Here is a 24,527-nt window from a genome sequence, read left to right as displayed (position 1 = left end):
TTGAGAAAAGCTTCACAGTCAGAACGCAACATTTCAGTAGCAGTCGGAAACACCAAAGATGCTGAAAACACTGTGGTTTGCATGTGTCTGCACTGATTGATGTGCTCTTCATGTTATATACAGCCATTCCTGCATGCCGAGAACAGTTTTGTGTAAACGCATTGTTGTGTTCGCTCATCCTGTTTACACAGAGATGAACACTGGTGCTCGTTCAAAACATCATTTTTCCATTTTCATTTCAGAAAAGTTTCACGTTTCCACTGCAACGGCGTGAAAACAATGTCCATTTACACAAAACGCTGAGAACGTTTTCAAAAAGTTGCTTATCCAGTGGCTCCGAGCACAGTTATCGTGCAAAAGAATGCAAGAAAGACGTTTACGTCGTCGTGTGAATCGGACTTGATGTAATCCGTTATCTTAAAGGAAACGCAATAAAATATGCAGGTAACAAACACTCACTTTGTTTTTAGCATCGTGCATGTTCAAGCCTTCGGTGCCAGAGACATCAGTAACCAGACTTCTGTGAATGAGGTTACGTAGAATTCTATCCCCCCAAAAAATAACAGAAATCAAATGCTTCTGAATTTATGGGTCAGTCTCCCTCCAGTTAGTTTTTTCTTTTTTCGAAGAGTGGAGCAACAAACCAATGTTTCTCTCTCTCTCTGTCTCTGTTTTTTTCCCAACAGAAAATGCAAGTAGCAGCAAATGTTACCTCCTAACTCGTTGGTTACAATCGTACCTTGTTTTTTGTTGCGTGTTTTTTGATATATCCTGTCACTCACAATGTCTGACGTCTCTGTGGATTCCGATGAATTCCCCACAAATGTGTTTCTGATTGCAGTGTCCTAAGAGTACCTACAAACTGTCAGTATGAAAGCTCCGCTTGTTTACCGCCGAGCCTCGGGAGGAGTTTCTCCATTCTCATGAATTGTGTCATTATGTTGACACTTCCAATACGACTGGAACAGAGAGAGATGTGTTCATTGGACTTTCCCTTTCACCTTGATGCTTTCTGTCAGGGCTTCAGTTCCTATAAAAATAAATAGAAACTCTCTCTCTCTCTCTCTCTCTCTCTCTCTTTGTCTGTCTCTCGCTCAGGTTTGTGGCGCTCCTCTTGAGTTTCCTGCTGTTACATGGTAACACGGAGCTGAAGGTGACTGAAGGTAAGCTGCTGCTTGTTTCCATTCGGTGGTGAAATGTCTTGCTTTACCGGGACGTCGACATTTCGTTGTGCACGTTAAAAAAACCCCAAAAAAACAGTGACCCAGAAACAGAGTAGTCGACTTCTTGAGTCTTGAACGCAGGATGTTTCATTCTCTGAGGGGGTGAAGGTGGGCAAACAACACCTGGAGTGTCCGCAGTAAACGACGGGTTTTCAGGCTGTTGTTCAGAACAACAGCAGCTGTTTCAGCCTTCAGCTCCCAGCATGTTTTTTTTTTTTTTTCTTCTTTGTATCTGTGTTTGTACGCCTGTGTCACCCGGACCGGTACAGAGAAACAGTCTACCACCCACTGAGAGTGTGACTGAGCGGTGGCAGACATGTTCGGCGCTCTTCCTGTTTGGTTCCTCCTCCTCCAATCAGCTGATAGTTCTGAGCTCGCTGCCGATTCCTCGGCTGATAAAAGGCGCAGGTAAACCGGCGTGAAGAGTAGTTTATGAAAGCAGCTGGCTGTGATTCAGGGACGAGTGCCAAAGATAATTACGGCCCTGCTGAGTTTCACTACAACCTAACAAGTGTGATGCTGCTGTCAGACAACAGCGACAAAGACAGTCATAAAAATTAAAAGTCTAATTTAGTGTCTCTGTCAACGCAAACAGCACCGCAAAACCACAAAGTGATTGTTGCTATGAGAACTAAAGTATTTCTGCACGTCGTTTCCACAACACCAAATTAATACATGTAGGATCTGCACCGCACGGTGTGAAGCGGTTTACACTGTCACCTCACTGTGGGAATATACCCAGTTTGATTCCGGACTTAACTGGGAGGATGAATTGATTTATTAAGAAAAGTGAAATTTAGATGTCTTAGAAAAATCTACAATGATATCATCTATTGTCAGCATCCTTCTCTCAGTGGTATCAGTGCATCCCTCCAAAGAAATAGCTAAAATTGTTTGAAAAAAAAAAAAAAAAAGGTTGTGGAGTCTTCAGAAGGTAGAGCAGCTAAAATAACTACAGTCAGGTAAAAACATAAGATTTCCACAAACAGCTAAAATGAAGAAACAGTCAAAATGTTCATGTATCTTATAAAGATTTACCAAAAACAAGACAAAATCTGGCTAAAAGAGCACGAAAACATCTGGAAATGTAACAAAACATCAGTAACAAAAACAGCTAAATTGTATTTGATGCGTCTACCGTAGTTACAAAACATCATGAATGTGACCGAAGGTTTTGTTTTGTTCAGCAGAACTTTACGAGCTGTGTTATCCTCATCTTTAAACAGGCTCTGCAGCTCCAGACGAGTTTTTTATTTGACGTAAAATGGTGGAAACAGCTCTTCTAGTCATAAAGGTTATAGGCATCCGCGCTCAAAATAAAGGCATGTATCTGCAGTGCAAACAATTCTCCAAAATCCATAAACTGGTGTTTGTTTTTGCTTTGAGCTGAACTCTGTGCTTTCTATTCACTCAGCAGAAACAGCCCCCTCAGTGTTGTTTCCTTTATAAATCATTTCAAATGGAATCAGGGGCCAAACGCCATCTGGTTTGATTTCAGCTCATGTTTTTACTGAAACCACAGATCAAAGTTTTTGGCCGCTCCGATCGGCGAGCTGCTGCGGGTCTGAAGTGTGCGGCGGACAATAACTTGGCCCCGGGGTCAGGAGTTGAAGTTCGGGACACGATCAGAGCGATATGCGCTCGGGGGCATTAGAGCGGCCTGACGGGATTAGTGTCCACAGATGCAGATAACATAAGACGTGGAATAATCTGCCTCGACTCATTTCACCTGGCTCCTTATGCATGGTGCTGCGCTTTTCAGGGGCTGAGATGGGTGACGGCAGCATGCACACATGCGCTCGTAATTCCTGCTGTCACATGAGAGGAGAAAATGGAAAAAAAAAAAAATTGAAAATGATTTTCACTTGAAATTGATTTACGATGGCGCAGCCTCACGGCTCATTAGATGGATAACTGGAAGTCACTTGTGTTTGTCATGGGATGGCCTGAACTCCCTTTTTCTGCTTCCTGTTTTTTTTTTTTTTTTTTTTTTTTTGGTGCACAGAAATACTGACTGGCTTCTGTTTTCAAACCGAAACAAGATGCACGAAAAAGTCAGGAAGCCTCCTCCAAAGCAGAAGGATCTTTAAGTGTTTGCGGATAATTGAAACTGGAGGCGCTTACAGGGAAATGCAGTGAACTGACAGGAAGAGTCAGGCCCAGGACGCACGCAACATTAATTTCTCCTTTCTGACTCAGTGTTGCAGTTAATGCGAACACGCCTTATGTGTTTGTTTCATTCACACAAACAAAAAAACGTACACACACACACTGCCGTGCAGAACCGCCGTGCAGAACCGCCGAGACCACAAGCACCTAACGACTGCACCGACTCAAATGCCGCAAACTTCCCACGTACTCATCTCACTCAGTCTTTTACTGACAGTGACTGTGCCACTTTTGAGAAGGCTGAGTGGGTGTGTTGACTGGAAACAAGCAGCAGTGACCCAACACAAAAGCTAGTAGCAGAGGAGAGGAGCTGCTTAATCCTGCAATATGTTCAGAGTCAGGAGGCAGAAGAATTCAGACTTTAAATCTGCAGAGATGGAGGGATGACCGAAACATCCGTTCACTGGATAGACTGACTCCATAGTGTCAGAGTTGCTTTAATACGACGACAGTTTCCTCAGTTCACAATGTGTATTTAATCAGAGAATATTTTTCCTCTAATCCTAAAACGATCTCTGACTGAGATGTTTTCATTCAATCAGTATAATTCTGAATTCCAGTGGAAAAAAAGACAAACTAATACACACACCACTGAGTAAATTCTTTGTTATTCTCAGCCTTGGTTTGAGAGTTTTCTCGCAATTTGTTCTCCACACTTCATCTGTGAAGAACTTATTCATGTGTTGTCCTACATCCACTGTGTGATTGCTCATAATTCAGAGAGCCGGTGGTTCAAGTGGGTGAGCGATTCACTCTTTCTGCTTTGTTTCTTGTTCATTTTAAAGTCCTCACCATTTATCACCCCTGTGTGATGAGAGCGTACGAGCATTCCCACGCAAAGTATGGAATTTATCAACTTGTACTTACGCTTAAGAATATGTGAAAATATAAGTACAACATTATAACATTGATGAGTTACTGACCCCTGCTACGCATCTTTGATAAATACGGACATTTTTTTTGTACTTACAGATATTGTAAATTTAATTTGTAAGACAAACTAAACGTTTTTTTGGATTATTGAATTATTAAGTTTTGTATTACCAAGAGAATTCACATGAAAAAGTTTGTGTTTGATTGAACACTTGAATCCAGCGCCTTCTTCCCCACACCAAATTTTTAACAACAGTTTTCTACTTGAATGGATAAGAAATGTTGTCCCACATGAAATCAACACCATACACTGCCCCCTGTTGGATGTGCTGGTTAACAGGCATGCTAACTAACATAAAGGAAGAAGAAGAACTCGACGGCAGTGATGCGTCAGTGTTTGAAAAGCATGGACCGATGTGTAAAGGCAGCATCGGGCCTGATAGTTATATATATCTACCATGAAGTGACGGGACTCTGCATGATGAGACATAATAGACATAATAAGACACTCTGACAAGGCATTAAACTGGAGAAACCAACGAGCCATGAGGAACAACAAACACTGCGGCCGTGACAATTCTTCACATGTAACGCGTGTTTCCACGCAATGATACACTGATTCTACAGCAAATCACAAAAAATCACAAGCATCAAATGTGTACATGATTGAGCAATCTATTTTTTCACCGAAACAAATTGAAGCGTGCAAAGAATAACATCATATTTCAAAACTGAAGTCCAACTGTGATCCTATGTGTTATTGAAAGAGCAGTGGAGTATACTGTGATCTGACTGTTTCCTGTTAAACTTTGTTTCAAGGTTTAACTTATTAAGTTGAAGCTGTTGACTTTCCCTAAGTTTCATTCCATTTGACATCAGTCTTTTTGTGAGTATAGATCCAGTTCAGTTTATCCGTGAACAGCGTTCACAACTGCACTTTTATAGCCAGATTTCTGGGAAGTTAAATCATCACAAGTCCGACGAAGCCAGGATCTCATGATGTGCTGTAGATTACTGCTGCCCAAATCAAATCTTGATTATGAAGTCAGTTTTCTTCGAAGTCGTGATGTGATTTTCAGTGTTTTTGCAACTTAATGGAAAAAACAACTGCATTGTGGCGGAGAGCGTTTTCATAACTGCTTCATGTGAAGTCTTGTAGTTTTTGTTGAATGCAGATGACCAGGTGAGGGCCAGACTTCTGGTCCCTCCCCTTGCAGATGGCTTTGAGCTGCTGTGATCAGGAATCACATGGCCGGCTCCAGTGACGCCTCAGATTCTTGAAGTAAACGTATCACATGGACATAGTGAGAAGAGATCTCGCCCCTGGATGCAGGGTGGCGGCGGAGATGTCTGACCATGTTGAAAAAAAAAAAATCTCGATTCGACACGCTGTTTGACAGCAGTGCTCCGAGATTTGCCAGAGGGAGGCGATCACAAACGAATCCAGTCACTGTCCCAACCCTGTAAGTCAAGGTTCATATTTCACATGAGGAAAGTATACTGATAAGCGGAAATAAGGACTTCCTTGGCTCGATGGTACAAGAACCACACAGTCCTCTTCAGTGAATCCATGGCTTTGTTGGCGAAGTGTAGTTGATGTTTGACCTCTCCTTCACACTGTTCTGATCTGCAACTAAACTTTTCTAAAAATTGTATTTTCTCACATGCGGCAGGGATGGAATTAAAGTCAGCATCCAGTGAGCGGATCATTGATAACCCGGGTTGTTTTCAACCACGTTAACAGCAGAGCCGCGAGCTCCGCCCACTGATACATGTGTCGCACCGTCGCAATTGTCCAGTTGATGACCGGTTCTTTCGCAAAATGACTTGCAGTTTATATTGTCGTGCATGTGCAGAGTTGGAAGCTGCAGAAATGTATGCAAGATTATGGTTTTCTTCAAGGAAAGCTGTGTTTTTAATGATCATGGAAGAAATGAAACCCACTTTTTCAGTAATACTTGAATTGCAATTCTGTCAACTGCAGCGTCGCTACTTCCTGGAGGGACTGATGAAATGCTTTACATTAGGAGCTTTAATCTCCTTTGAAATGCAACAACACCAGAATTTTAAACATCCATCCATCCATTTTCCACCGCTTATCCAGGACTTGGTCACGGGGGCAGCAGTCTAAGCAGAGATACCAAGACTTCCCTGTCCCCAGGCACTTCCTCGAGCTCTTCCGGGGGGATCCCAAAGCGTTCCCAGGCCAGCTGAGAGACATGGTCTCTCCAGCGTGTCCTGGGTCTTCCCCAGGGTCGCTTCCCGTTGGGACATGCCTGGAACACCTCCCCAGGGAGGCATCCAGGAGGCATCCCAAAGACGTGCCCGAGCTTCCTCAGCTGGCTCCTCTTGATGACCTCCTCTTGAAGGAGTAGCGGCTCTTCTCCGAGCTCCTCCCTGGTGACTGAGCTCCTCAACCTATCTCTAAGGGAGCACCCAGCACTGAGGTTCGATGGAGCCAACAGGACAACATCATCTGCAAAAAGCAAAGATGAAATCCTGTGGTCCCCGAACCGGACCCCCTCCGGCCCCTGGCTGCACCTAGAAATTCTGTCCATAAAGATTATGAACAGAACCGGTGACAAAGGGCAGCCCTGCCAGAGTCCAACATGCACCGGGAACAGGTCTGACACACTGCCGGCAATGTGGACCAGACTCCTACACCAGGTCATACAGAGACCGGACCGCCCTTAACAAAGGGCCTCGGACTCCGTATTCCCAAAACGCTCCCCACAAGACACCACGAGAGACGCGGTCGAACACCTTTTCCAAATCCACAAAACACATGTGAACTGGTCAGGTGAACTCCCACGAACTCTTGAGCCCCTATTGAGGATATAAAGCTGGTCCAGTGTTCCGCGACCAGGATGAAAACTGCATTGTTCCTCCTGGATCTGAGGTTCGACTATCAGTCGAATCCTCCTCTCCAGTACTCTGGAATAGACTTCCCCAGGGAGGCTGAGTAGTGTGATCCCCCTATAGTTGGAGCACAACCTCCGGTCCCCCTTTTTAAAAAGGGGGACCACCACCCCGGTCTGCCAATCCAGAGGCACCGTCCCCAACCGCCATGCGATTTTGCAGAGATGTGTCAACCAAGACCAAGAACTCCTCCCAGACCCGAGTTTTTGCCTCCACAACCACTCAGACTGCAGTTCGCTTGGCCTGCCGGTACCTATCAGCTGCTTCTGGAGTCCCATGAGCCAACATGGCTCGATAGGACTCCTTCTTCAGCTTGACGGCAGCCCTTACTTCTGGTGTCCACCACTGGGTTCGGGGGTTGCCGCCACGACAGGCACCGGAGACCTTACGACCACAGCTCCAGGCCGCTGCTTCGACAGTGGTGGTGGAGAACATGGTCCACTCGGACTCAATGTCCCCAGCTTCCCTCGGGACATGAGAGAAGCTCTCCCGGAGGTGGGAGTTGAAAACCCTGCTGACAGAGGGTTCCACCAGATGTTCCCAACAGACCCTCACAACACGTTTGGGTCTGCCAAGTCTGTCCAGTTTCCTCCTCTGCCAGCGAATCCAACTCACCACCAGGTGGTGATCGGTCGACAGCTCTGCCCCTCTCTTCACCCGAGTGTCCAAAACACGTGGCCGGAGGTCAGATGACACGACAACAGAGTCGATCATCGACCTCCGACCTAGGGTGTCCTGGTGTCAAGTGCACTTATGGACACCCCTGTGCTCGAACATGGTGTTTGTTATGGACAAGCTGTGGCTCGCACAGAAATCCAATAACAGAACACCACTCGGGTTCAGATCAGGGAGGCCGTGGGTCACAATCACCCCCTTCCAGGTCTCAGAATTTTAAACATGCGATTCAAAATGTGGTTAATCATGACTGACTGTGGGAATTCTTAGATTAATTGCGATTAAGAAAGTTAAATCTTTTGACAACCCTGATTCTCATATATCTTCTGTACAGCTTTGGGGTGAAGGGGTGCAGCGCTGACAGTCCTCAGCAGGGAAAACAGAGCAGCAGGTTTTTCTGCTGTGGGAGCAAAACTGCAGAATTTAGAGAAAACCCACTTCTCTGTTACAGTATGTACAGTATGTGAGTTCAACTCCTTTGAGTCGCTGCATTATGAGATGTTCTTGCTTCCATTAGTGACATTTGAAAACAGCTGTGAGGCGGAGTGATACAGCTGTGAAGTGTCCCAGAGAGCCAGTACTAATGGAGACTCTCTTGTCTCACCACATGTTGGATAAATGTATTTTTCTCCTATTGCATATTTTAATAAAACGTCAAGTCATGAAACAACAGACATGTGAACCTCTGTATTGTATTATTTATGATATTCACTAATTGGTGTGATGGGTAACAAAGCCCTCTCTTGGTTGCAGGCTGTTAAAGATGGCGGTGTGGATCCAGGCCCAGCAGCTTCAGGGAGACGCTCTGCACCAGATGCAGTCTCTGTACGGCCAACATTTCCCCATCGAGGTGCGACATTATCTCTCCCAGTGGATAGAAGGCCAGCTTTGGTGAGCAAACCTCAAACCTCATTGGATTTTTCTTTTCTCCAGTGCATCGAACTCTGTAGATGTCTGCATTTTTATAAATAACGTCTGCATTATTTACGCGTGTCATTAGGGATGCCATTGATCTGGAGAACCCACAGGAGGAGTTCAAGGCCAAACGGCTGCTGGACAGTCTGATCCAGGAGTTGCAGAACAAAGCCGAGCACCAGGTCGGAGAGGACGGGTTCTTACTCAAAATAAAACTGGGACACTATGCCAGCCAGCTTAAGGTGAGAATGCACAAATGGACCAGGTTTTTTTTTTAAATTCTTATCTTGATCATGCAATTTCTTCTTCTTCTTTTTTTTTTTTTTTTTTTTTTGTTGCATTAAGTGGAAAAACATGTTTCTGCTTCCAAGTGAATCAGATGTTTTCTGGTGAACATGTCCAAACCAATGTTTATGGAAAAAAGTGCAACGTGTCCTCTTTACAAAGAGAGAGTTAACCAGAATTAGGAATATTCCATACGTAATTTGTTTACTGTGTAGAAAGTTTCATACGTGACCCTGATCACTATCTGTCGTCGTCCAGCTCTCAGAGCTCAAAACGTTGTAAGAAGTTCTATTTGCGATGAGGAAAACATACGGGAAGCCGAAGCGAGAGCCTTGGTAGCCGGCCAGCGCTGCTATTTACGATCGAGCTCTGCTCCCAGATCTGTCCGTCTGTTTGCCTTCTCCCCTGAAACCGGGCTGGGAAGCAGGGGAAACGGGGCTCGCCAGGCGAAGTCACGCTGCAATCCTGAGTCCTGACCTCACCGTTGTTGCTGTTTATTGCTTTGAGCTCAGAGATCGGGGTGTGATTTGTGATGAAAGCAGGAGGAGGGAGGTTTTCCTGGAGGCCTGTGAGGAGAGATTTGAAGATTTGTGACTTATTCCGCTCATATTTTCATGAGAAATGAAAATGTTGACGCAGAAAAAAAAACCCCGCAAAAGTGAAGCTGCAGCCTCTCTCTGCTGACGACTCGCGTCTCTGTATGAACCGTGTGTCTCGGCATCGGCCTCGGGACTTAGCGAGCCGCCTCGACACGGCTAAATTGGCGAGTCCCGCGTGCGGCGGGCGCGCCGCTCGCCGGGGGCTAACAGGCCCTAACGCGCCTCATGTGCTCCTTGCCTTTCAGAGCACGTACGACCGCTGTCCTCTGGAGCTGGTCCGCTGCATCAAACACATCCTCTACACGGAGCAGCGGCTCGTCAGGGAGGCCACCAACGTGAGTGTGGGCTGCCACACGCACGTCTCACACACACACACACACACACACACACAGACACACACACACACCTGTGGCTTCTTCCATTCATTATTCATTTCGTAGCCTGTGAGCAACAGAACAGAAGCCGTAGCTGCATAATGGCGGCTGATCCGGAGACGGGGTAATTGGATAACGACTCTCATTTTCCTTTTATTTATTCGTTTCAGAAAAAAAGGTTTCCCACATTTATTTACATCTCTACGATTGTGTTACCTTTTCAGGACGCCACCACGCTATAAAACACTGTCAAATCTTCTGTGTCTATGTGAGGAGTAAATATATTTTTAGCGTCCACTGAGTTATAAAAGCAGCGGTGCGTGAAACATCTGACTCTCAGTAGCTCCTGCGGTGAATTGATTTTCAGTCACAACATGCCTTTTCTGTCAGCGGAATGCGCATTTGGGCTGATTGAATTTCACCCTGTTTAGTCTGAAGCTTTAGGCCCCATACTGCACCTATTCAGGCCTCGGAGAGACTGAGCGTCTGTCTGGGTGCACGGCCTCTCCCGAGGAGATCTCCTCTATGTCAGCTTGTAACTCACCAGGCATTTCCCTTAACAGCCACCATAAACAATCCAGTGACGGACAACACACACACACACACACACACACACGGTTCTCCATCACCAGTTCCAGTCCTCAAACCCACCACTGGCCTCACAAACCGCTCCCTGTGATTGACAGTCGAGCTCCCCGGTGGGCGGGATGATGGACAGCATGTCTCAGAAATACCAGCAGATCAACCAGGCCTTTGAGGAGCTCCGCCTGCTGACCCAGGACACGGAGAACGACCTGCGGAAGCTCCAGCACAACCAGGAGTACTTCATCATCCAGTACCAGGAGAGCCTCCGCATCCAGGGTGAGTCGCAGACGCCTCTCGTCTGTCAGTACCGAGCTGTGGAAACTTGGAAATGGGATGAGAAACTTGCCTTATCTCCGCTCCTGGTCCAGCTCAGCTCACCAGCCTGGCCACGCTGCCCCCTGCTGACCGCCAGCTCCGGGAGCCCGCCCTGCTCAACAAGAGAGCCACTGTGGAGGCATGGCTGACCAGAGAGGCCAACACACTACAGAAATACAGACTGGTGAGACACTCACACACACACACACACACACACACACACAGCACCACTTTTGTCTTTAGAAACAGGACGCAATGATGTGTGTGTGTGTGTGTGTGTGTGCAGGACCTGGCAGAGAAGCACCAGAAAACACTGCAGCTGTTGAGGAAGCAGCAGACCATCATTCTCGACGACGAGCTAATCCAGTGGAAGAGACGGCAACAGCTGGCGGGCAACGGGGGTCCGCCGGAGGGGGGCCTGGACATCCTCCAGTCCTGGTGAGTTCTTTCCCCGCCTCCCACCGAGATCACAGCGTCTCCGCTCCTGCTCGGGGCGAAGGGTCGCAGGTTTACAAGCTCTGGAACCACCGCCGGGTTCATTCCCAGTGTTTATTGGCTCCTAACAAGAAAGACAAAGATAAGCTGACATCTTCACTGTCTGTGTTTCCAAAAAGCTGAAAGTGTCCGAACACTTCTGACCGGTGCCTCGCACCTTTTTCCTTCCCGTGTGTGTGTGTGTGCGTATGTGTGTATGTGTGTGTGTTAGGTGTGAGAAGTTGGCAGAAACTATTTGGCAGAACAGGCAACAGATTCGGAGAGCGGAGCACCTGAGGCAGCAGCTGCCCATCCCCGGCCCCATCGAGGAGCTGCTCAACGAACTCAACAGCACCATCACAGACATCATCTCAGCACTGGTCACCAGGTGTGTGTGCGTGCGTGTCTGCGCGTGTGTGTAGTTAGTACACATGGGAATCGGTCCAACAGGCAGAGGGACAAGGATAATCTCAGATGTGGTTAAAAGCAGGCAAAGGTCAGAGCTGGATCAGGACTGACAGGGATCAAGATCAAGGCAGCGGCTGAAACGGCCTCGCTGGCAGCTGACAGGACGGAGGACGGCACGAAGACACACCGGGGCCGAGCAGTGAGGAGAGGCAGCTGGAAACGTTTAGGACGGAATGAGGGAGGGGGAGCAGAGAGGAGGACAGCAGGGCAGAGACACACACCTGAAGCAAGAGGACAGAGGAGCTCAGTCAGCTGCAGCAAGAAACCATGGGGGGGAAAGAAAACAAGGGACATAACTAACTTTCTGATGAAAAGGTGATCTGTGTCATTTCTTTATGATTTATCTTGTGCAGCCTGAAAAATGCAGCATAAAAATGAATATATTTAAAGTGTGTGTGTGTGCATTTAATCCATCCCTATCAGCAAGTGTAGCTGCATGGAAATATTTTGTGGGAGTTTAAACAAAACAGAGAAGAAGCCGGAATGCTTGAGTGAAAGGATGGTAGTTTGAAGACGCCGTGCAGCGACGGAGAGCCGGCAGTGAGCTGGTGCTTCCAGGGAGATGCGACTTGTTTCACTCCATTATTTTGGCTCCCAGAGGCGCATCTGCCAGGGCCTTTTAGCCTCCCGGCATCTCTGAACAAGAAGGGAGCTTCAGCTCCTGACAGCGTCCCCGCCCACGCTCCGGGAAGACTGTCCCTGCAGGCTCCCGTAACGCACCGAGGAGCCATGTCATTGTCACAGCGATTTCTGATTGGCCGCGGGACGAGCCTGTGATCGAGCATTAAGGCACTTCTCGGCACAGACACAGGTTATGTTTCTGCAACAACACCCCCTCTGTATTCCCCCGAAGATTTCACACTGGAAATGGGAGAGTGTGTGGTTTAGCGGTCAGTTCTAAAGCGTATTGTTCTAAAAGCAGCGAGTCAGAAGAGTTGAGAGAGGAATCCTGTTGGACTTGGTAATGCAGCAGCGTGTTTGGGTCCTGACTCCTGACCCTCCGCTCTTCCCCGCAGCACCTTCATCATCGAGAAGCAGCCTCCACAAGTGCTCAAAACCCAAACCAAGTTCGCCGCCACGGTGCGCCTTCTGGTGGGCGGCAAGCTAAACGTGCACATGAACCCCCCGCAGGTGAAAGCCACCATCATCAGCGAGCAGCAAGCCAAGGCCCTGCTGAAGAACGAGAACACCAGGAAGTAAGGGAGCTGTTATTCATGTTCTTCATCAGAAACAGATTGGGAATCTGCTTCTCCTTTATTCTTCATACGTTTTATCGGTGTTCCTTTTATCCAGGTCACTTTAGTCTTTTCCTCTTTGTCGTTTTCATGTAATCTCTTTCTCATTTGTTGGCTCTGGGATGCACAGCTCCGTAGTTTGCAGAGCTTTGTGCATCCCAGAATGAACCCTGGCCCCGTGCGTTTCAGACCTCACCACAGAGACATGGGTGGAACTCCAACAATGCCTCAGAGGAATCTATGGTGTGGATACAAAATCCACATTTAGCCTGTTCCTCGGGCCCGTTCCACATTCCTGCTGACTAACAGAAACCTTCCCAGAGTTTAGGTCAGAGAAGAGGCGGCGGTAGTTAAACCTTCCCAATTAGACGGGAAAATGAGTGAAGATCGTTCGCTTTTCAAAATGTCTCCAGCTGTCCAAACAAGCGTCACTTTTCTTTTTCTTTTTTTCCCCCCTAAAATATGTTCAAAGGACAATTTTCAGCACTCAAGACGGAGCGCGGAGCTAATTGACTCTCTCCGTGATTGCCTCTCTCCCTCCCGCAGCGACAGCAGTGGGGAGATTCTGAACAATAACTGTGTGATGGAGTACCACCAGACCACCGGCACCCTCAGCGCCCACTTCAGGAACATGGTGAGCGCCGCCGCCCGCCGGCCCAAAGTGAGCCGATTAGTCCACAATTATGGAATCAGCAGAAAGCCGAGTCATAATATGAACATTTTCGCCTGCTTTTAACTGTGCGTGCGGAGCACCACATGGATTATTCAGGCGCAGTCTTGGCTCATTATTTACAGCGCTGCATTATGCAAGCACGCCCCGTGCGTTTAGCTGCACGTTTGTCTGACATCCTCTGGTCGCTGCACGGCCTTCCTCCTCCCCGCAGTCCCTAAAGAGGATCAAGCGGTCGGACCGACGGGGGGCCGAGTCCGTCACGGAGGAGAAGTTCACCATTCTGTTCGAGTCGCAGTTCAGCGTCGGGAGCAACGAGCTCGTCTTCCAGGTGAAGGTAAGCGGCGCAGGAAGACCCCGGACGATTCCGTCCCAACTTCAGACACGCACACAACATCGACCCGTCTAATCACTCTGTCCTCGTCTTCCGCCTCGCGCTATTGATTGTTGGTCCCCACAGCCGTATCATTTCCCGCATATTCCCTCCCGTTTTCTGCGTCTCTCCCAGCGGTTTAATAATGCCTGTTTGTCCTTTCACAGTGGAATCAATAGAAACACAATGAATGCGTTATTTCAGCTGTGCGTCATTCATAGCTCTATGTTCGTTCACTGATGAGGTTTTGTCTCTCTCTCTCTCTCTCTCTCTCTCTCTCTCTCTCTCTCTCTCTCTCTGTACAGACGCTATCGCTTCCTGTTGTGGTCATAGTTCACGGTAGCCAAGACAATAACGCCACGGCGACTGTGTTGTGGGACAACGCTTTCGCAGAGCCGGTGAGTCGAACTGTGTCTGTCTGTTTGAGATGCAACTGTGTGAAACATCACCGTGCAATTTGTGAGGAAGCAGGGGCCGTGTCTTTTCCCAGCATGCCTCATTTCCTGTCATTTTTTATTTTTTTTTTTGTACAAGGAAGTGGAGCATCAACATATTCTCCACCAGAGGGAATCATTAAAATCAGACTTTCTCTCGTACGTTATTATTACTTTTTGAAAAGCGTCACACGTTGACGCACGCTTCCCTCCTGCAGGGACGGGTGCCTTTCCTCGTGCCTGACAAGGTGCTGTGGCCTCAGCTGTGCGACGCCATCAACATGAAGTACAAGGCGGAGGTGCAGAGCAATCGCGGCCTTTCGGAGGAGAACCTGGTCTTCCTCGCTCAGAAGGCCTTCAGCAGCTCCAGCAACAGCCCCGACGACTACCGGAGCATGACCATGACTTGGTCACAGTTTAACCGGGTGAGCGCCGGCCTCACTCCTCCCTTCTGCCTCTACTTGAACATAAACACACGTCTTTCATGAGAGCGCTCTTTAAATTTTCCCTCATCTCTAATGTATGAATTTGTATCGGCGCGGCAGTCAATGACGCTTTTCTTCAGCGTGCATTCTTAAAAAGCCCACAGGGCCGGCTTCAATAAAACATGTCGACCACATATTTACTCTTCATGGTTTGGTTCACTGTCACTGTGTTATTCATACATACAGATACTTCTCGCTCCATTTGCTCTGCAGCCTGATTTCTGTGGTCGGCTTGAGTCGGAGCGGCTCATTGGAAGCCGGGTCCTCGTCTTAATGGGCCTGTCTGTCCACATGGTGGGGGGTGGCGGGGGGACACACCTCATTCTCATTAGATGCTAACTTTGTTCATCATAAATGCAGCTGGACTGAATCAAGAGATTTTCTCCTTATTTATGGACAAGAACAAATCTATAAACTCTTAAGAAATAATAATGCCTTTCTCCCCCCACCCCACGCTGTGCTTCTCTGCAGGAAAGCCTGCCGGGGAGGAATTTCACATTCTGGCAGTGGTTCGACGGCGTTATGGAGCTCACGAAAAAGCACCTCAAACCGCACTGGAACGACGGGTGAGCGTTCAAAAAACATCGCAGAACAAAACAGAGAAATCAAGTCGCCGCCGCTCTTCTATCAATCTGACAGCTGGACCGCGTTTTCCGTGAAAAGCCAATGTTTTCCCGTTGTCTATTTCCAAAACCTGAAGCGAAAGAGGTTCGCTTTCCTGGTTTTCCATGGCAACCTGCTCTCGGCAGCAAACAGGAGAGAGAGAGAAGCAGGCGCCGCGATGAGACGGGAGCCGTCGGGTCTTGATTTCTCTCTTCTCCCGTTGTGCAGAGCCATCCTGGGCTTCGTCAACAAGCAGCAGGCTCAGGACATGCTGATGTCCAAACCCAACGGTACCTTCCTGCTGCGCTTCAGCGACTCGGAGATCGGAGGGATTACCATCGCCTGGGTGGCGGAAAATCCCAACAAAGCAGGTAGAACGAGCAAAACGTCACAGTTTAGGCCGTTTTCTGAGTTTCTGCCTGGAGTTTAAAAGGTTGATGGCTTATGGGGGTATTTTTCTTTTACTAAACTTTAATAAATCTTCATTTTCAAGTTGGTCTCGTTTTGTTTGTGCAGCTTTTTTGACCTAGGAGGCTGATTTTCCTTGTAATGATTGATGTTTTAGTATTAATGGTGCATTGAATGACATTGGAAACATTGTATTCACTCTGATTTAATACTATTGGAGCATTTTTTAGCTTTTAAAGGTGATTCTGTATCACTAACATCTTCACAGCTGCTCACATTTGGACAGAAATTGATGAAAACTAGATCCGGAACCTCTTTTATCAACATGAATGAAGCAATTTTCACCCAATAAAGGGGGAAATTGGGTTATAATAATACTGACGTTAAAGTAATTTGGGGAAAAAAGTATTTGATATTGACGATGATGTGCTGTCTGATCAGGTGAGCGGATGGTCTGGAATCTCATGCCCTACACAACCAAAGACTTCTCCATCCGCTCGCTGGCCGACCGCATCAGCGACCTCAACCACCTGCTGTTCCTGTACCCCGACAGGCCCAAGGACGAGGTCTTCTCCAAATACTACACCCCGCCACTCTGTAAGCGCCGTCTGTTTGCTCGCCGCCGCCGCCGCCTCCCTCACCGTCACACCTGCGAAGCTCACTCTGTTCTTCTTCTGCTTGTTTGTCTTGAAGCTAAGGCGGTGGACGGCTACGTGAAGCCACAGATCAAACAAGTCGTACCCGAGTAAGAAGCCTTTTTTTATTTTTTTCCTCTGTTCCTGTTCTTTTGTGCTTTTCTTTTCTTTCTTTTTTTTTTCCCCCTTGCTTTTGAGCTAATCACTCAACACTGGACCTTGAATCCAGATCAGCTATTAGTCAGCTCTTACAGTTGGAGGAGGCCAATTAGGGCCGGCCCGGGTTCCTGCGCGAGCTCGTCCTCCGCTCATCATTAGAGTTAGGCTTGTTAGTTAGCCGACCGTCCTTCCTGCCGTCTCCGCGGCGGGTTCGCCCGCCACGGAGAGAATGACCGTAATGATGCAGCGCGGCCTGGAAAACACGCCGAGGGTAGTTGCTTAGGCAACTGCTGAACACGGGCTCATGGGCGATTATCTTTGATTCGTGTGTGTGTGTGTGTGTGTGTGTGTGTGTGTGTGATGTGCCTTGTTTCGCTCCTCTTTGCTGAGGAGGGAACAGAACGGTGTGCTTGTGGACACCAGCTTGCTGGACGCTGTATTGTTCTGCATGTTTCTGAGAGTCAGAATGTTGGATTCTGCAAAGCCTCCACATTCCTCCTCATTGGAAATTTGATCAACTTTGGTTTTTTTTATTTTTTTCTTCCTTTTAATAGAGGCTTTGGCTTGCCAAAAACATTTCAAATATCCTACATTTTTCCTGGTTTTATTTAGCGGTAATGGCTAAAAACAGCAGCAGGTTCCACGTTTAAGGTTATATTTGTGTGTGTATGTGTGTGTGTGTGCGTGCGTGCAGGTTTGCTACAGCCAATCCAGACCTAACGAGTGGAAATCCAACCTACATGGATCAAGGCGCCTCCCCAGCTCCTGTAAATCACCCCCACACCTACCAGATATACCCGCCCATGTAAGTCCCTTATACACACACACACACACATATGCGTGTTTGTTTCGGGCTGCCGGTCGGTCTGACTGTGCGTTCCGCGGCAGGAGCGACTCCATGCTGGACACGGACGGGGACTTCGACCTGGACGACACCATGGACGTGGCGAGGCACGTGGAGGAGCTGCTCCGGCGGCCCGTAGAGAGCCAGTGGGGCGGCCAGCAGTCCTGACCCCTGACCTCTTGAGCCCGCATCAAAACCAAACAGACCCTGCCTCCCAACCTACCCCGCTCGTATCGACATGGTTTAATTCCAATCATTTCTCTCTCTCTCTCTCTCTCTCTCTTTTTTTTTTCATAATGCGATAATGTGAAATGTTCAAAATGGTTGTGATTTGTTTCTGTTTTCTTTTCAGCATGAGCGCATGCACGTCAGTGACTTCTTTTAGTTTAATTTGTGTTCATAAGTGTTTGTAAAGCAGACTAGGTATAACGCCACACCTACAATGTTACAGTATTGTGAAAAAAAAAAAGAACAGAAGTAATGTCCATTCATATTGTGCATGTATTTCCAATTGATTTAAACTGATTTTTAAAGAAAATATGCTACTGTAGGAAGTCATTTAAGGAGGTGAATGTTTTTATTTTGTATTTTTTTTTTTCTTCTTTGTAAATTGGTTTTCAGTATTTCAATTGTGACATTGATATTTTCTTTTTTTTTTTCTGAAAAAGAAGCTTTAAGACCTGTGCTTTTGTTCTGGACAGTGTAATTTTCAGTCATTGCTCTGGAGAGCTGCAGTCAGTTTCTTGAAATCCACACACACACACGCACGCACATACACACTAACCTAACGGCGGAGCGGCTGCTCTCGGCCCGCGGCGCTCGCATCGGCTCACGGTACACACGGCGCAACGTGTATTTCTGATTTGTTCACCAGCTGAAACCAAGGAGGGGGGAGTTGACGCTCCTCTCTCCGGCTCTCACAGGGCTAAATATCTCCGTCGATCTGTCCTCGGTTTGTACGCAGGAATGCAAATCTCAGCATTTACCCGGCGCTGCCTGCTTGTCCTCTCAGGTTCCTCCTGTTCCTCTCATCAATGCTACCTCGCTTTGCATCGTTCTACTGACTGTTTGTTTGTTTGTTTGTTTGTGTCTCCGTTCGTCGTCTCTGCACCACGTTCTCACCAGTAGGTACGGATCCTTGTTCCCATCGGACTACGTTCTTGTGACTCTGCGTCGACGTGCATGAAGAAGATCGCCCGCTGCCCAAAACGCTCACTCTGTCTGCCTGATTACCCAGAGTTCTCCTCTCCTCCTTTGACTCACCTGTCCGTCCATTCGTTCTTTTATTCCGTGCGTCCCCCACTCCCATTGTCCAAAGCCCGCCTCACAGCACCTCAGGAATGAATCTGCTCCGCCGACGACGTACAAGCCAAATAGAAGACGAACTGTGTATGCAGAAATATATACATTTATTTTTCTCTATTAGAATTCTATTTTTTATTATTATCGTTTCTCTGGCACTCCCCCAAACTGAATGTAATGTTTGTGTGACGCGGAGGATTCAACCATTTACGAAACCAGTTGAAAGAACGGACACAGAATAACTGGAAATCACATGATCACATACTTCTGAGTGTTTCTTTTCCTGCAGTTTGTTGTTTTTTTTTTTCTTTTTTCTGTTTTTGCATCCCTCTCCTCAGCAGTCTGGAGCTACTTGGGCAGTCTCGTTCATATATCCGTCGTCACCGTCACTCTCATGGTTTCTGAGCTTCGTTCCACTGTAGACTGTGTATTTTTTTTCAACAACGTAGATGGCGCTGTGTGCTGTTTGATGTACGTACCATGTTTGTGGTTTAGGATTAACACTTGGAGGTTTTCCAAGAGGAACAGCAGATGAGTTGAAAAGAAAAAAAAATAAAGTTTTATAAATAATTTGAACCTGACCTCATTGAAGTTCTGTCGATTTTTTTTTTCTCATTACAGGTTCATTTAATGTTCATTGCCAAAAGTATTTTTGCTCGGCTATCCAAGTTATTGAACTCAGAGGCTTCAATCACTTCAATAGCTTTAAGCATTTAAAATGTTACAGTTGCAAACAGTGGATTGACATTAAATCCTCTGGAATGAAGGAAGGTGAGCAAATACTTTTGGCAATATAGTGTACTGTATACCTCATATCCTAAATTATTCAAAACATGTCCCACAAGCTTCAATATGTGGGCGGATTACTTGGATTCTGCTTTTGTGTGATATTATGACAACGTTTCACTATATAAGGCTCACATTAGTAAAGCAGTTTGTAGTGGTTTCACATGAGGAATTTAAAAGTGGGCTGAAGACAGTAAATCTTGTCATTTCACAGAAAAAATTTAAATAACAGAACTTTTGTCACTGAATGAAAATCAAATGTGATTCTGTGCCACTCTATTATTTAGTTTGGGAAGTTATTATTTGATGTGTGGTGCTGGAGGCCAACATTATATATTAAAAAAAGTAATTCCAACGAGATAACACTAAAATTTAATGGGAAAAAAGGGTAAATGCAGGACTCCACAGGTGAGATCTATACCAGGCAATCTAATTAAGCTCCTTTCTGCCATCTGGTGGAGGACAGAGTTTATTTTCTTCTAATTTTTTCTAAACATCCATTTAATCTAGCTGTAATGTTTGTTACCTGATGCCACTCCGGGGGAAGATAACAGAATCCAATTTACAGAGAATTCACTGAACAATTACTTCATTTCACTTCATTTGCTCTAATCGCCCGTTTTGGCATTTAGACATCCTCGGGCTCTTTTCACTGGCAAAAGCTCATTAAATGAGTTGATGTAATTCTGCTGCTTCCACTTGTGTTGAAGTTATTTCTGTTTTGTGCTCAGGCCGAGGAGTGAACGCAGACGCAGGCTTCAGGTCAGCGGCTGCTCTGCAGTGGGAGGCCTCCCGCCTCTCAGCGCTGGGCTGTTGCTGGGATACTGACCTACCTGCCTCCTGTGCAGGAACTTTGAAGCAGAGTTAAGCTTGGGTTTGAAACTGCAGGGACGGCAAGAGGTTCAACTTGACCTTTTGACAATACAGAAATGCATCAAACAAGGAATCAGGGGAAGAGTTTTGCTTTTTACTGTACCTTCTGATCCAACATGCTATGTTATATTAACGTTTAAGTTCAGCATTCCAGTGAAAATAAGTACTTGGCGTGAGACAAACTCAGTGGGGCTGGATTGTTCTGCGAGCTCTAGGATGCTCATCCCACCACGCTTGGAATACCCCAGCTTTAAGGGATTTTCTGGCAATGTTTGGCATCTCTCTCGTTGACTGTTTTTCAATTTGTGAAGGCAGCACTGAGGCTCAGCGTGACCTGGCAGGTATTATTTTAAGATGACGAGGTATTCAGGATGCAGACTGTCAGAGGTAAGTCAATGTTGTAAAGGATGTAGGAAAACTGCATTTGTAATCAAATCGTGTGAATGATGTCCTGTGATGGACTGGCAAAATACCAAGGATCAACCAAGGCTAGATCCTCTTTCCTCTAACACTAAGGTGAGTCTTCACTTATAAAGGAACTATAAATGATATAGTAATTGAAGAGGAGAGAGCAGAGATGAAACCTTTTAAAACACTGCATACTCACCACTCCCCACCAGTCACACTCTGCAGCAGGTTTCACAAGGAACACAAGCCACCACTAGAGGTCAGCACAGCTCAATGGATCAGCCAGCTATCACAGTCAACTGTTCTCTGTGATCGTTTCACACATTTCAGGGTCCATCAGGGAAATCTCTGTCACCCTGTGGTCATTTCCTCATTCCAGAAGACAGTCTGATGATTTCTAGAAGGTCCAGGTGGATGCTATACATTTTATTCCTCTCTACGCCTCGTTTTCTCCCTGAAGGTATTGACTGTGGATGTCCTCCTTGTGTCTTCGCCAAGTGACCTTTTGACCTGGGAGATATCTAGGTGTGGTGTGCCATGTGTCTGTTAGCGGCACACCTCTACTCTCTCTGTGACTACCCAGCTCCACTGTTTGTGGCACTAAAACTAAGAAAATAAAGAAGAGTTGTTGGTATTTATAAGTTGCTAAGAGATCACTTCACTGGAAAAAATGAGCTTAAACTGGATTTTCCATGGCTGCCACATAAATTAATGTGGCAACAAATCCAAGCAGTTTTACAATAAACATCTTATTATTGGGTGTTAGCAGGATTGATCGATGCCCAGGTGTGTGCTGATGAGCCGGGTCGGAGGACGCCTGATGGAGATCCATGGCGGTGAAGCTGACAGCTGCTGCGGCAGGAAGGAGCCGCGCTTCACGGTACACATCCACTGCTGACATCCTGTTACAGGAAACTATAGCAACAACATGTTGTGTTATGTTCGTGTTCATTGCTGATCTTTTGTATGGTACTTTTTGTCTCCTTCCATATGCACTAATGAGGCCACTCGTGATCCTTTACATACAGGAGTTGTTTCAGGGTCAATGCCATGCGTTTATATGGGACTTCTTATCCCTCTATAAATTCCTTTTTTAAAATGACCATGTAAACGCCTGAAAACTTTATTCAGAATTAGGTTTAAATTCGAATAGACCAGCGGGTTTATTCTCCTTTGAAAGCTGAAGTAAATGCTTAATTAGGCGCGACTTTATTCTGGTCGATCTGCGCATGCGCCGTCGTGATGACGCAATTTTCCAAGATGGCGGCCCTCTGTCCGCGTTTAGACTCGTATGGAGACGATTTATTTGGCGGTAGTTTTAGAAGAATTGGATATAACAGAACGAGCGGATCTGGCGCTTAACGCGGATATTTTCGAAGCTGCGGCGTCAAAATTCATTGAGAAAGAAAGACTAGAAAAACGCTGTATACTTCCGGGAGACGTCACTACGTCACGGCCATCCCTTGTCCAATCAGAACGCTTCACAGACCCCGTAGTGAGAGAGCATTTAATCCTTTGTTTTTCCCATGTAAACATGACACTTATGAATATAATTCGGAATAACTTAATTCAGAATAAACCTATTTTGAATTAAAAGCACCATGTAACCACACCACCGGGAGAAACTCCCGGCAAGAAGCTGACTGGTCACACTGTGGTCGACTGAACTACTGGAGTCTGGAGACCTGTCGTCAGAGGCCTTTTCACATTAAAGTGAGGCAGCCGGGCCGGGCGGGGAGGCTTTTAAAAGCAGAATTTTTTGCTAAATAATTTCTGAGAATGCATAATACATGACCCTGAGAGATCAGGAGGGAGACGAGGGAGCGGCTGAATGAGGCGAGGAGGGGGATATGAGATCTCTCCAGCCTCCTCTTCCAATAAAAACACGGCCTGGCTGCACCGGCAGGCCTCCGCATTCTCCCACCGTCCTTTCGCTCTTCTCCCGTGACACATAATATTCATTCACAGATTTCATTCACTTCTCCCTCTCATTGCCCGGCTCGTCCTTGAGAAGGAGCGGGACTCCACAGGCTCTCCCGTGTCTCCGAGTCGCTGCCGTCCATACGACGGAAAGTGAATTGACTGATTGTGTTTTGGCTCCAGATTAAGCCACTTATCGCCGACAAGGTCGGCGACAATATCCGCCTCCCAGAGACAAAAGCTCCCTTGAATAAAAGCCTTTAACACCCGCAGACAAGGCCGTCCTCGGACATCTCACAACCGCATCGTAAACAATCACGTGTTTACATATCAGATAAGACGGAAGAGTCGCGGATCGTGCACAGAAGTTGTTTTGGTTGTGATTAGCCCGACAGACTGCGGTCGCTCTCTGCTGCACATGACTCCTTTCATACAGATTGCCTCTGATTTGATTTGCTTCCTCGGTGGGTTATAAATGGGCCGGCATTATCCCGGCTTACTGGGCCTGTCTGGTCTGATGATGAGGCTCGCTCTCATCTTGTCATATTCTGCCTCTTTGCGGTGTGATTCTGAACCCCGGCCCCCCCACAATTTAAGCCCATGTTGACTTTTCCACAATCTAAAAATGTGGTAGGGGCGCGAGTCTCTCCCAGTTTACCGAGAATGCATTTACAAGGCAGCAGCAGGACTAATAGCCAGCGTCTCCTCTGTGCCGTTTCCTCCAGCTGATTGTCTTTAAATCGATAGCGAAGAAGAAGAAGAGAGGTGGAGTGGAGAAACAACATCACTGCATCTTTGATGAAGAGGGATGTTGTGAAGTTTCAGAGCAGTGTCATCCTTATTAGCCTCTCGCTATGCTGCGCATTTTCATTGCAAAAACTGCTTTTGTTTAAAAAAAAAAGAGACATTTCTTTAGATCAGATGTAATAAGAGGTGAGATATTCACATAAGGGTGAGACTGTTTACGTAGGATTACAGTCGTTATGAGAATAAGAATGAGAATAAATAAATAAAAAGCGAGGAGTCTTTTCTCTGCGCAGCCTTGTGTAACAACAACAAATCACCTCGAGGAAACAAGGACACCACGTTTCATGGACATCTACCGCCCGAGCACGATCGCCCAGCTGCAGCTCTGACTCAGGAAAAACACTGACCATGTGGAATCTGTTCAGTCACCGTCGCTCATAAAGGAGTCCCCTTTAATGACGGACGTGATGTGTTTGATGTTTCACTCGTAGGAATAGCAGCCGTGCTGTTTACGGTCAGGGCTGTTTTCTCCAGACAGTTCATCTCGTTTCATTGATCCAGCAAATCGATAAATAGCAATTTGCTTTTACATTTGTATTGTTAAAAAGGCTGTAACATTAGTATCAGTTAGTCAAATATGACTTAGCAGACAACATTTACCACATATTAGTGAAGTCAAGATCATACAGAAAAAAAATGTAATAACTAAAACATATAACATGGGCTTGTGGTCTTTCTATCCAGAGTTTGCATGTTTTCCCTGTGTGTGTT

General features: G+C 46.6%; 1 protein-coding gene across 2 annotated transcripts in view; it reads left to right on the top strand.

Annotated features, from left to right (window-relative positions):
- Positions 1-18,258, top strand: part of stat5a (signal transducer and activator of transcription 5a) — a 48,417-nt gene extending 30,159 nt beyond the window's left edge. The window contains exons 2-20 of one of the 2 annotated variants that reach the window (XM_030090649.1): positions 1,099-1,163; positions 8,613-8,750; positions 8,860-9,016; positions 9,904-9,993; positions 10,719-10,893; positions 10,986-11,116; positions 11,219-11,370; positions 11,639-11,794; positions 12,891-13,070; positions 13,656-13,743; positions 13,994-14,116; positions 14,458-14,550; positions 14,805-15,011; positions 15,543-15,637; positions 15,903-16,045; positions 16,524-16,679; positions 16,776-16,827; positions 17,571-17,681; positions 17,765-18,258. In XM_030090649.1, the coding sequence (XP_029946509.1) occupies positions 8,623-8,750; positions 8,860-9,016; positions 9,904-9,993; positions 10,719-10,893; positions 10,986-11,116; positions 11,219-11,370; positions 11,639-11,794; positions 12,891-13,070; positions 13,656-13,743; positions 13,994-14,116; positions 14,458-14,550; positions 14,805-15,011; positions 15,543-15,637; positions 15,903-16,045; positions 16,524-16,679; positions 16,776-16,827; positions 17,571-17,681; positions 17,765-17,888 (2,361 nt within the window). In that variant the 5' untranslated portion in view covers positions 1,099-1,163; positions 8,613-8,622 and the 3' untranslated portion in view covers positions 17,889-18,258. Of the gene's footprint in view, positions 1-1,098; positions 1,164-8,612; positions 8,751-8,859; positions 9,017-9,903; positions 10,000-10,718; positions 10,894-10,985; positions 11,117-11,218; positions 11,371-11,638; positions 11,795-12,890; positions 13,071-13,655; positions 13,744-13,993; positions 14,117-14,457; positions 14,551-14,804; positions 15,012-15,542; positions 15,638-15,902; positions 16,046-16,523; positions 16,680-16,775; positions 16,828-17,570; positions 17,682-17,764 lie in introns of both variants that reach the window. The other variant, XM_030090648.1, reaches the window with a different exon arrangement.
- The last annotated feature ends 6,269 nt before the right edge of the window (positions 18,259-24,527 follow it).

This window comes from Salarias fasciatus, chromosome 4, assembly GCF_902148845.1.
Source record: "Salarias fasciatus chromosome 4, fSalaFa1.1, whole genome shotgun sequence".
NCBI lineage: Eukaryota > Metazoa > Chordata > Actinopteri > Blenniiformes > Blenniidae > Salarias > Salarias fasciatus.
Note: the sequence above shows the minus strand (reverse complement) of the source record. Positions and strands in the feature narration are given on the sequence as shown.